This window comes from Schistocerca americana, chromosome 2 (genome assembly GCF_021461395.2).
Source record: "Schistocerca americana isolate TAMUIC-IGC-003095 chromosome 2, iqSchAmer2.1, whole genome shotgun sequence".
Taxonomy (NCBI): domain Eukaryota; kingdom Metazoa; phylum Arthropoda; class Insecta; order Orthoptera; family Acrididae; genus Schistocerca; species Schistocerca americana.
The window spans coordinates 180,492,050-180,505,504 of NC_060120.1; the positions used below are offsets into that span (position 1 = coordinate 180,492,050).

The 13,455-nt window shown below is 38.8% G+C and overlaps 1 protein-coding gene across 12 annotated transcripts in view; it reads left to right on the forward strand.

Annotated features, from left to right (window-relative positions):
* Positions 1–13,455, forward strand: part of LOC124596602 (protein bric-a-brac 2-like) — a 528,908-nt gene that overhangs the window by 26,072 nt on the left and 489,381 nt on the right. For all 12 annotated transcript variants that reach the window (XM_047135806.1, XM_047135809.1, XM_047135808.1 and 9 more), the window contains one exon: positions 9,768–9,983. In XM_047135806.1, the coding sequence (XP_046991762.1) occupies positions 9,768–9,983 (216 nt within the window). The remainder of the gene's footprint in view (positions 1–9,767; positions 9,984–13,455) is intronic.

A 13,455-nucleotide genomic window follows, 5' to 3' on the forward strand; every position in this document is an offset into this window, starting at 1 on the left:
ACAGTGCCAACCAGCCTGCGTCGTGATATTGGCTGTGCAAACTGCTGGGAACGTCAGCCAAAAAACTGGAGATAGGAATGAACAATGCTGGCATGCTAGCTGCTTAGTTCTAATGATTTCCCAATATCCTCTATGTAATTGTTTCAGAACATGTTTCTGCAATGATGTGGGAATCATGACTTGCTGTTTGTTCACTAGGAGACTGCAGTACAGTTACACCTCTCTGAAGAGAAAGGCTGTTGTGCTGTGCATAGTATTTGCAGACTACTGCATCTGAAATTGATTTTGGATTATGAGACCACCCCATCTGAATGTAATACTTTAGCAATCATAGTTATTGATCCTGTTCAGCATATTGCGATCTGCCAAAAATTGATGTGAAAAGCTTGCAGTTCTTGCGAATCAGATTGTTCAATTTGAAGACAAAAAGCTTCTGATCATTGAATTCTGGTTCGTTTCCCACAAGTAAGTGAGCCAGTGTATTTGCATTTGCTTGCTCTGTCATAGGGCAATAGAGAATTTCATACTGGTAATTTGAAAGAACTAGTGACCAAACACAGCAGCTTCTGTGCTGTATGATCAAGCACTTCTTTTGTTGGATGTAAAAGAGCAGTCAGTGGGTTATGATCCATCACAAGAAAAAATTTTCTGCCCTGGAGATATTGATATGGAATTTAGTGACACTGTATGTGATGGCTAAGGCTTCCTTGCAGCTTAGTGTAATTAACTTGGGTCTTTTTCAACATCTTAAGCTGTGTCCACACAGGTTTGTGCTGTGCAAAACCAAAAAAAGAGGCTCAGCGCATGTGGTCGAACTGCGATGCTCTGTGCAATAATGAACATGTTTCATGCAGTGTCAGTACATCAAAGGAAATGTTTCATTTGTGCAAGGCTCAGTTTGGACGGCATGTATCATTTTCCATTTATTTTATTTTATTTTTTTATGCACGTGCACGCGTGGGAACAATGTTGTATGCCTATGAACACCCTGCTCCATTCTGCGCCACACGTTTGTGCATGGCTCTGCACTGTGCAGCACGTCTGCTGTGGATACGGCTTTAGACGCGAATGCTATGGAGCATTCAAAGTTGTTGACCACATGAGGTAAAACTGCCACTGTGCCACGTGATGATGCGTCAACTGCAAGCACCACTGGCTTTTTGCAAATTGAAATAAATAAGGCAAGGCTGACGAAGCAATGCATGTTTCAACTTTTGAAATGATTGTTCGTATTCTCTAGCCCATTAGAAAGGAAAATTTTTATGCCAGAACAATGTGAAGGGGCAGCACTTTGTGCTGCATTCAGAATAAATGTGATATAGTACTTCAGTTTGCCCAGAGCTACCTGTAGTTCTTTTACATTTTTAGGAGAAGGTAATCTCTGGATAGCCCCTAAATACTTAGTTGAGGGATGGGCACCATGGGCCTCAATGAAATGTCCCAAATATACAGTTTCAGTATTGAAAAATGATCACTTACGGTTAAAACTTGAAAAAGATATTACAAATTTTTCAGGTGCAGTACCAATGTCTATGCAGAAATAATGTTGATGTCATCCAAATAATTTGAACATGGTGGAACTTTTGATGTCACTTGTTCAAGAAAGCTTAGAAGTAACCCAAGAGCAGATGCGCTTTTGAAGAATGACAGTAGTATTGATACAAGCTTACAAGTATTTATCACAATAAATTTTTTTGTTTCCTCATCAAGGGGAAGTGGAAGATAAGAATTGGCCAGATTATTTTCAGAAAAGAATTGTCCACCTGCTAGGTGATCCATAATTATCTCAATACTTGGAAGCGGTAAGATTCAGTAACTGTTGAAGAGTTAATAGTTGACTTTCAAGCTGGTAAAAATTCTGATTTTTTTCCCATTCAGTTTTCATGTGATAACCAGAGGAGACGCTCATCAATGAGCAGAAATATCTTTCAAGACACCAGTTTGTTCTAATCAGTTGGGCTGAGAAGCAACTCTATCGCAAATGGCTCAGGGCACTGGGTGTGCTCGATAAAATTGTGCTTGAGCATTACCTTTGAGGTGTAATGTGCACTTTAAAAGTCTTTGCGTGTCCCAGTGTGTCCATCTTTTTCACACAGTTGATGAATGCTGTCATGGGAAACTTGTGTATCAGTAGCTTGCACATTGTTCTGAATATCTAATCCACTCAAATCAAATGCATCCTTAAAAATATTAGCACTTGAGCATGACTGAACTACTGTGAATTACACTGATACAATTGTTTTTCAATATTTTGCTTGCAAAGTGCACATCTCAAGAATGGAGACGTTGCTGTTGTAGGCTGAGAGATTTTGATATAGTTTTTGAAGCTGAGAGTTTCCCAATTTCTCTTAAGAAGTTTGATTAATCAGTGTGTCTGACATGCGAGTAGCTGACTGAAAAGGTTCAGAGTGATTGTAGATCTGTAAGGTTATGAATAATTTGCAGTGTGTTCTCTGAATATGGCTATCAGTTCTATCTCTTAGATATTTCTTCTTCCTCTTTTCTTTGGGGGAGAGAGAGAGAGAGAGAGAGAGAGAGAGAGAGAGAGAGAGAGAGAGAGAGAGCTGTTTACTGTTTGTCCATGCAAGAAGAACTGATTTGAATTAGCCAAGTCTTGCACTGTGCATGTTGCTTTGGGATTCGTGTGCGTGCGCCTGTGGTTCGTTTGAGTATTACCAGGCAGAGCAGGCAAAGATTCAGAACGTGAGATCATATTAACTTCCTTGTGCTCAAATCTGCATTGAAGTGGAACAGAATCTACTTTGTGCTTTTTTGGAGGCACACTAGCTGTGTGTCATGACTTGGGAGAATATCAGTGTTCCTTTTGGCAGAAGAAGCAGTGTTTATGATCAAGTGTAACATAACATTAGACAAAAGATTTTGGAGTGTGTGAATTTGCAGTATAAAAGGTGGGGTGCCTCCTATCCTGCTTATGCTGTGGCTTGCAGCTGTTGTTAACATGAGCTAGTTGGGGCATAGCTTGCTTAGAACCAGGCTTGGTGAGCGTTGCAATAAGCACATGAAAGTCAGGTCTGCGAGGTCTTGTACTTCATGAGCTTCGATTACTCTAAGTACATCATTGGGACAGGGTTTGCCATTCTTTAGAATCTCAGCCCATATTCTGTTGCCTGCAAGGTCCTGGATAATCACATCGCGAAGCATTTTGTCTCCAAGTTCCACAAGTGCAGCTAAATTTACAGTTTACACCTGCCGCAAAGGCTGTTTAGAGTATGCTACATTCACTTGGAAGCCCTTACACATCCTCCATACAGTTCTGGTCTCTCCTTATTGCGATTTCCATGTTTTGGAACCCTGAAGCAAGACATTTGGGGCTGTCAGTTTGCTTTGAAAAAAGAGGTGCATGCCTGGGCACAATCATGGCTCTGTAGGCAACCACAGACATTTTGCCATGAAGGCATTAAGCAGCTTGTCTCATAGTGGGATAAATATATTAGCAATTACTGTGATTATTTTTGAAATGATGATGATGATTAGGTCCCATACTCCGAGGAGCGTAGGGGATGATGCGGGAGACCCACACCGCCGTATTAGGCAAGGTCCTAGCGGAGGTGGTTTGCCATTGCGTTCCTCTGACTGTAATGGGGATGTATGATGATGATGAACATGACACAACAACACCCAGTCATCTCGAGGCAGGGAAAATCCCTGACCCCGCCGGGAATCAAACCCCGGGACCCAGTGCGCGGGAAGCGAGTATGCTACCGCAAGACCACAAGCTGCAGACACTTTTGAAATAATGAACAGTTTACTTACTTTTTTCCGTCACTGACATTTCATTTGACTGCTCCTCATACAAATCAAAGATAAGAGTAGATTAATTAAAAATAAACAGGAACTAGCAAATTTTGTTATAGATTTAGGAGTAAAGGAGACCACTCACCAAATAGCGGAAACAGAGACTTCAACGGGCATGCACTGGCTGGAGAATGTGTGTGTGTGTGTGTGTGTGTGTGTGTGTGTGTGTGTGTGTGTGTGTGTGTGTGTGTGTACTACAGCTTATAAAAGGATTTGTTCTGAAAAATAGCAAGTTTTCTTTGTCTTTTGTGTGTACAATGACTCAGTATTTCTGCTGTTTGCTGAGTGATCTCCTTTAAATTTTGTATATTCTGCCCAGACTTTCCTTACTGAATTTTGTAATGGCTGCTTTTTACTGATATTCCAGAAAAATTACATCAAAATTTCCCCAAAACAGAAGTCAGGAAAAAAAAAAGGAGATGGGCAGGCTTAAATTATGTGTCAATTTCTGTTCTACATTTACAGCATACAAACCCCCATCAACAAACATACTAAACAAATCTTTTTAATTCAGTCATTTTCACAGATTATCTAAAGCATAGAAAATTATCACCCTACAAGAGTAAGTTAATAAGGGAAAATAATTAAAACTACAAGCCATTTTCTCTGTTGTCATCTTTCTCAAAAAGAATCAATCATAAAATACAGACCTATGACTTGCCTGATAACCTCCTCAGTCCTGAGCTTAGATTTTATAAATTAAAAGTTTATGTTCGTGGTCAATAGGTTGTTATTGGACAAAATAAAGCTAAAATACTAAATGTAAAAAACTCATGTGATTGATCAAAATAGTTAAGGCTTGCACTACATTAATATTCAAATATGCTTTATTGGCTATCCTTGTAATAAAATGTGTTCAGGTGTTGCTTTGATGGAAAACTGACAATAGAAATACATAAAACATATTTCCTGACAATAGAAATACATAAAATATATTTCTGTGAGTAGCACAAAATGTTGTATATGGGAAACACTCAGAAAATTTGTGTGGTACTGCTATTTTTATGGAATTGCAAAAACAGTTCTTATTTTGTGAAACAGAGATATATTTTGCACATAGTGCAATGTACAGATGTGAAACTATTTACATCCAAGGCAACATACACGGGCAACAGTTTTTTTCCCCCCCTAGGATCTCCGATAGATTTAAGGCATTTCAAATTTCTTGCTGTTGGTGATGGCACAGGCTTTGGTGTTCTAGGCCGGTTCCTTATTGGAACTGCATCATGTTTGTCATCACATTCTTCTTCTTCATTCTATTCTTTCTCTTACATTCTCTCTTGTGAATGTGAAAGTATAGGTTGCTGCCAAATGTAGATCCAGTGCTACATTGGAAAAGATGTATCCTGATATTGTTGTCATGAAATAAACTATCACTTATTCAATAGTATAAGGTAGATTTAGCCATGTATGGAAGTGAAACATGGACGATAACCAGTTTGGACAAGTAGAGAATAGAAGCTTTCGAAATGTGGTGCTACAGAAGAATGCTGAAGATAAGGTGGGTAGATCACGTAACTAATGAGGAGGTATTGAATAGGATTGGGGAGAAGAGAAGTTTGTGGCACAACTTGACCAGAAGAAGGGACCGGTTGGTAGGACATGTTCTGAGGCATCAAGGGATCACCAGTTTAGTATTGGAGGGCAGCGTGGAGGGTAAAAATCGTAGATGGAGACCAAGAGATCAATACACTAAGCAGATTCAGAAGGATGTAGGTTGCAGTAGGTACTGGGAGATGAAGCAGCTTGCACAGGATAGAGTAGCATGGAGAGCTGCATCAAACCAGTCTCAGGACTGAAGACCACAACAACAACAAGGTAGATTAGCGTATTTCTGCATATCATAAACACATTATGATTCAAAATTACTGAAAACAATCAGAAATCACGTGTATTTCCCAAAGGTATGCTGACATTGTGAACTGGGATAAACTGATTTCTTCAAGCAGATGCCACCACCTACTGGGAGCTTCGGAAATAAAAATACTATACAGAAAGAACATGATGTACGCTTCATTGAGGCAGATTGAGTCCACTTCCTGAGATAGAAAAAAATGAAAGTTATATGTAGCATATATGCTACATAAGGACAAAGGAGGATAAATACAACCCTAGTAGTAAAGTGATGTTTTGGTTTCAAAGTTTAAGTTCTGCAATATCGGAATTTACGGTTGTGATAGTTGAAGGTCTCAACAAGAATGACTTTGTTATATGCGTATTTTTAGACCTGTCCAAGGCTTTTGGCACTGTAGAGCATAAAAAACTGGCACTAGGTGCAGGAGCAGCATCTGGTTCCAGTCATATGTTGGAAATAGGGAGAAATATAAATAGCCCATGCCAAAGATGGTGATATATTTTTAGTGAAACTATTATCATGATCTTCCCAACTAAGGTGCAGGGGAACAGTAGCACAACCATAGACAATATTTTTTATTCCCTTTTCATTACTAGATGGGCATGCTGTTAATAAAAAGGTGAATGACCTTTCAGACCATAATGCACAAATTTTAACACTAAAATGCTTTTGTGCTCAAACAAATGTCACATATAATTACAAACTATATAGGAAAGCTAATCCAATGGCAGTAGAGAGTTTTTTAAACCTCGGCGTGGAAAAAGTGTGGCAGGATGTTTATAGTGTCAAAAACGTAGATGACAAATATAATGCATTCCTTAACACATTTCTCATGCTCTTTAAGAGTTGCTTTCCATTAGAACATTCTAAATGGGGTACTAGCAGTAAAAGGCAGCCTGGGTGGCTGACTAGTGGGATAAAAGGATACCATGTAGAACAAATTGGGAATTGTATCAAAATGTTAGTAGTAGTCACAATCAAGCTACAGTTGCCCATTACAAACAGTATTGTAAGATGCTTAAAAATGTTATTAGGATGGCAAAGAGTATGTGATGTGCAAATAGAATAGTTAATTCACAGGATAAAATTAAAACCATGTGGTCAGTTGTGAAGGAAGTGTCTGGTCAACAGCACAAGGTCAATGATATAAAGTCAGTTCGTAGCAAAAATATTTCTGTAACTGATAAATCAGATATATGTACAGTATTTAACAATCATTCTCTGAGCATTGCTGGTGAATTAAATAAAATTTTAGTTTCTGCAGGGAATCATATAACTCTTTCAGAGAGTGATGTCTGAAATACTCCACTGTGATACAGACAAGGGTGAGATTGAGTCAATAATGAAATCACTGAAGGCTAAGGACTCTCATGGATATGATGGAGTGCCTAGCAGAATATTAAATTACTGTGCTGCACATGTTAGCCATGTACTTAGCCATATTTGTAGCTTTTCCTTTTTTTCTGTGTAGTAAGTAGTAAATAATGTAGACAATTTTAGACCTATTTCTGTGCCATCAGTGTTTGCTAAAGTTATTGAAAAGGATATGTATTTAAGGATAATTGATCATTTTATATCACATAATTTGCTATCAAATGTACAGTTCGGCTTTAGAAGTCATTTATCAACTGAAAATTCTATATTCTCTTTTCTCTGTGAGGTACTGGATGGGTTAAACAAAAGGTTTCGAACTCTGGGCGTATTTTTTGATTTAACTAAGGCGTTTGATTGTGTTGATCACAAAATATTGCTCCAGAAGTTGGACCATTTTGGAATACGGGGAGTAGCTCACAGTTGGTTCAACTTGGAATGCGGGGAGTACCTTACAATTGGTTCACCTCGGAATATGAAGAGTAGCTCACAATTTGTCCACCTCTTACTTAAACAACAGACAGCAAATGTCATTATTCACAGTGTTGAGAATGGCTGTGATGTTCCTTATTTATATAAATGATATGCCCTTTAGTATTATGGGTAGCTCTAAAATATTTCTGTTTTCTGATGACAGTAGCTTGGTAGCAAAGGATGTTGCATGCAGCATTGGCTTGCTTTAAAACAGTGCAGTTCATGACATAAGTTCATGACATAAGTTCATGGCTTGCAGAAAATAAACTAAAGCTAAATCACAGTAAAACTCAGTACTTACAGTTTCTAAGACACAATTCAACAAAATGCAACATTTTAATTTCTCAGAATGGGCATATTATTAGTGAAACTGAATAGTTCAAATTTCTAGGTGTTCAGATAGATAGTAAACTGTTGTGGGAAGCTCATGCTCAGTATGCTGCTCAAAGACTTAATGCTGCCATTTTTACTATTTGAGTATCTGAAGTAAGTGATCGTTCGACACGAAAATTAGCCTACTTTGCTTATTTTCATTTGCTTATGTCGTATGGTATTATATTTTGTGGTAACTCTTCCCATCCTAAAAGGATATTTTTGACTCAGAAATGGGCAGTTCCGGCAATAAGTGGTGTAAGTTCGTGAACCTCTTGTCAACCGCTGTTCACTAGTCTGAGTATTTTGACATTGGCCTCTCAATACATGTATTCTTTATTGCCATTTCTTGTTAACAGTATCGGCTTATTCCCAAGAATAAGCGGATTTCACTCTGTTAATACCTGGCAGAAATCCAACCTGCATTTGGATCGGACTCCCATAACTCTTCTGCAGAAAGGTGTGCAGTAAACTGGTGCAACCATTTTCAGTTAGCTACCACGATAATTTATAAATCTTAGCAGTAATCCATGCGCACCGAGCGAGGTGGCACAGTGGCTAGTACACTGGACTCGTGTTCAGGTGGACGACGGTTCAATCCCACGGACAGCCATCCTGATTTAGGTTTTCAGTGAGTTCCCTAAATCTCTCTAGGCGAATGCTGGGATGGTTCCTTTAAAAGAGCATGGCTGACTTCCTTCCCCGTCCTTCCCTAATCCGATGAGACCGATGACCTTGCTGTCTGATCTCCTCCCCCAAACAACCCAACCCTAATCCATCCACTTCAAATCAGAATTCAAGAGTTTCCTCATGGGTCACTCCTTCTATTCTGTCGAGGAGTTCCTTTGAAAAATTAAGCTGGTTCTTATGTTGTATTGTTGACTGCGTTTTCTGAAACTTATGACTTGACTGTTTTTGGGTTCATAAACATTTTATTTTTATCTGTTATTACTCTTATGTTGTAATTTCATGTACTGACACATTCCATGACCTTGGAGATTTGCTCCTCAGTATGGTCTTTCGGAATTTGATGTGTGAATAAATAAATAAACATTTACGATTGGGTAGAATGTAATAAGTTAACATTCAACTTAAAGAAAACAAATATTATGAACTTCAGTAATGATAGGGGAAACAATTCCATCACTTTAAGTGATAAATCTGTAGGCAGTGTAGCAAACACAAAGTTTTAGGGATGCATATTGATTGTCAGTTGATACGGAATGAACATACAAAGATACTGGCAAAGAGAATGTCATTGGTATATTATGCTCTTGGGGCCCTATCATCACTATGCCAGTGAATTATGGTGACACACTATTCCTCTCTATGCTCATTTCTTTGCTGGGGATCAAATGCACTAAACATGGGCACAATTTTCAGACTGGTGTTAAGGGACTATAAGAATAATAACTAAAAGAACTATTTAAGAAATTATATATCCTTACTCTGCCAGATTAGTACATCTACCTCTCTGCTGCTACCAGGAAAAACATTAGTATTTCATTAATAGTTCTATACACGATCACTGAACAAGAACTGTTTTGGACGTTTATCAAAGAAACACAGATGAGAAACTCAAAACAACATTTTTAGTTAGGGATTAAAATTGTATAATAATTTGCCCAAAAAGATAAAACAAATAACTAAAATCCATTCCCGGTAAATAATTCATACAACACATTTAAGGATTGTGTAGGGAACTCAGAGTAGAGAGTAATAAAAAACTGAATTATTCCCATTCTACATTATTGAGATGGAAAAGGGCGGCTGGATGAGCAGTATTTACAATTTGCTGGTGTTTTTGGATGATACTACTCCCTCTTTTTGTAGTGATACTGAAGTATGTCATGTTCTATAAAGTATGTTTTCTTTACAGGAAAATCCTTGCCAACATCCTGTGATAATTTTTCGCAATGTCAAATTTGAAGACCTGGTGGCTCTGATAGACTTCATGTACCATGGAGAGGTGAATGTGATGCAGGAGCAGCTCACTTCCTTTCTGACAACAGCAGAACTGTTGGCAGTGCAGGGCCTCTCTGAGGATAAGGGCAAGGAAAAGGAGAGGGACAGTAGTCCACTGCCAGAGAGTGAGGTGAGACCTCAGTATTTTTACTGTGTAGGTGCATTGTATAGACGTCCAAATGCTCAGGTGCCTCTTTTGTTTCTCTCTGTTCTTAAGGCTCTCTCATTATTTGTCCTGAGCTATCATAATATCCTGAAACTATTCTGAGCACTTTTGTACTTATTTGAACATTATACTGCTTGTGCATGCATTTAACATTAGGTGAAATTTATTTCTCATTTTTTCGTATCATAAATTTTCTTGTTTTGTTCTGTTCTTTCAGACCTCGTTATATTTCACTTTTAGGCAATCCTCCATGTTATCTATCTGAAACCTGCCTAATTCACTGACCCATCACATCTTACTCTATTCCTGTCATAGGCAGGTAGGGCCACTTGTGAAAGCAGCTATGCCATATGCCAGCCCTTCTGCAGGTTCTGCACAGCATTTTATGTGGGTATGGTCATCAACTAGCTGTCCACCAAAATCGATGGCTACCGTCAAAGTGTGTCCAAGACCAAGAGACAAAGTGGCAGCAAATGCTGCTGAGAATTATGCTAGAGGTCCATTGTTTCTTCACAACCCATGCCGTCTGGATACTTCTCCCCACCAACAACTATGCAGATGGGAGCTATCCTTGTAATACATCCTTTGCTCCTTTAGTCATCCTGGCCTCAGTTTCCACAAACCCACTGCTTGCACTCCTTCTACCCAACAGTCTCCCCTCCTCTGTCCTGTCACCCCCTCCCAGTCCACACTTCTATGTCATCATCGTCATGCACCACACAAACTCACCAGTTCCTCGTCATTGTCGACATGCTCCACATGAACTCACTGGCTCCTGTGCCCATCTGTCACATTCACAGCCAATGCACAAGCTGCCTGTCCCTCCTGCATTCATATCTCGCACACCTGTTACCGTCCTTCAATCTGCCAGTTATGCCTCTGTAACCTCCTCCTGCTTTTTAGCTTCTTTCTCCCTCTACCCACTCCACCCAACACAACCCCTCATGCCAATCCACTTGGCAAACTGCAATCCTAGCATTTTGTGTTCAGCCGGCACAATGTAACTGTGTGTGTGTGTGTGTGTGTGTGTGTGTGTGTGTGTGTGTGTGTGCGTACTCGCGCTCACATGCTTTTTTTTGGGGGGGGTGGGTGGGTGGGGTGTCCACAGGCACACTGTCTTTTATTTTCTTTATTTATATTTCTTTATTAGCAATAGAAACACAACACAGAAAGTTGTCCTTGTAAAATAATGAAAACAGCCCCTTAATGGTGAGTGTCAGGAATTCGTATCATATCAGTGCAGTGCTAATAATTGGATGGTTAACTGTGTTTTAATGCTAGTGCCGGTAGCATTCTGCATGGAAGCTACTCATGTTTCTGACAAGTGCTGTAATCACCGGAGTGTTGTGGATACCTCTAAGGGGTGACAATTTTTTATTTTTATCTTCCATCTAGAAATTTGTTTAGGTATTAAGGGGTTAAAAAGCATATATATTTTATTTAAACAAAACTGAAGACTAAAACATTTTAAATCTGTTGTGATTATTATCATATTCTATATAATGTTAATATAATGGAAGGAAACATTCCACATGGGAAAAATTATATATAAAAACAAAGATGAGGTGACTTACCGAACAAAAGCGCTGGCAGGTCGATAGACACACAAACAAACACAAACACACACACAAAATTCAAGCTTTCGCAACAAACTGTTGCCTCATCAGGAAAGAGGGAAGGAGAGGGGAAGACGAAAGGAAGTGGGTTTTAAGGGAGAGGGTAAGGAGTCATTCCAATCCCGGGAGCGGAAAGACTTACCTTAGGGGGAAAAAAGGACAGGTATACACTCGCACACACGCACATATCCATCCACACATACAGACACAAGCAGACATATTTAAAGACCAATATAAATATAATTATGCCTCTATTAAATAAAATTTAAATATGTCTGCTTGTGTCTGTATGTGTGGATGGATATGTGCGTGTGTGCGAGTGTATACCTGTCCTTTTTTCCCCCTAAGGTAAGTCTTTCCGCTCCCGGGATTGGAATGACTCCTTACCCTCTCCCTTAAAACCCACTTCCTTTCGTCTTCCCCTCTCCTTCCCTCTTTCCTGATGAGGCAACAGTTTGTTGCGAAAGCTTGAATTTTGTGTGTGTGTTTGTGTTTGTTTGTGTGTCTATCGACCTGCCAGCGCTTTTGTTCGGTAAGTCACCTCATCTTTGTTTTTATCTATATAATGTTAGATTTGTAAGATCTGTACAGTGTTGTGCAGCTTGTCATCTCCCATGAAATAGTGTTATTGTGAGGTTGGTTGGTGAGTTCGCAAATCACTTTATTTTAAATGTAACTTTGTTTTTGCAAAAATATTTTGCAACTACGTTTTACAGTTACGTACAGTTATTTTTATAGGCTTGTCCTCATGTGCATTCCCATCTGTTAGAGAAGTATACACAGATACATGGTAATTTTTAATGAACTACACTCATAAGTTTTAACTTCATACTTCTCGTAACACTTATGTTTTGCTTATACAAAATTAATTACCAAAATTTCTCGTAACTGGTGGTTTTACTGAAAATTACTCATTTGGGCTACAAAATAAAGTTCGGCCCCACCATTGGACCACCAGCCAAGACACACTGCATCCTTGTCTACATGTTGTGTATTACAATGTAAACAACACTAAATTCAGACATCCGAATGATATTGTAGATGCTGATCTTCAAATGAAAATAATGCAAGAAAATAACTATATAGTTCTTGTAATACACTCAGATAATGTTGCAAAAATGAAGCAGATGTTTGCTTGAAAGACAAACTGCCAAAAATCATCATACGAACAACGGCCAAAGAACCCGAGACAGAAGCCAACAGGCAATTTATCATTAAGTGATCACGAGAACCTTAACAATGTTGCTTGAAAGCTTTACAGAATTTTTAAGAAGAGAACACTTAAGGAAATACCATTGCACTGCTTAGGCACAGTCTAATTTACAGTGCAAGTGTTAATAAAGAAACATTTCTGTGGCTAGAGACAGTGGTCATTGAGAGTGTGTGTGTGTGTGTGTGTGTGTGTGTGTGTGTGTGTGTGTGTGTGTGTGTGTACGCTCACATGTTTAACAGTCCTTTTGGTGTGCTTGTCTGCAACTCAATATCTTCTGTGTGTGGTGAGTAGGAACCTTTGTCTTTTGTTAATATTGCAGTTGCTCCATCCTGGGTTTCCATTATTTCATTATTTGTTTATTTATTTGTACCCATAGGGGTAGAGGTTAGAACTCATGACAAAATATGAAAAAATTATTTAAAAAATCTTGTAATGACCCATATTAGTATCAAATCAATACTTTTTGAGGCTACTAGGCTCATTGTTTGACAGCCCCAATGATGTTTATCCTCTTGGATGGGGGAGGGGATTGGAGATGTATATCTCTAATGTCCATTGTTACCCTATAAATATATGTGTGCTTAGATTCAAATTTTTTGTTTCCTTG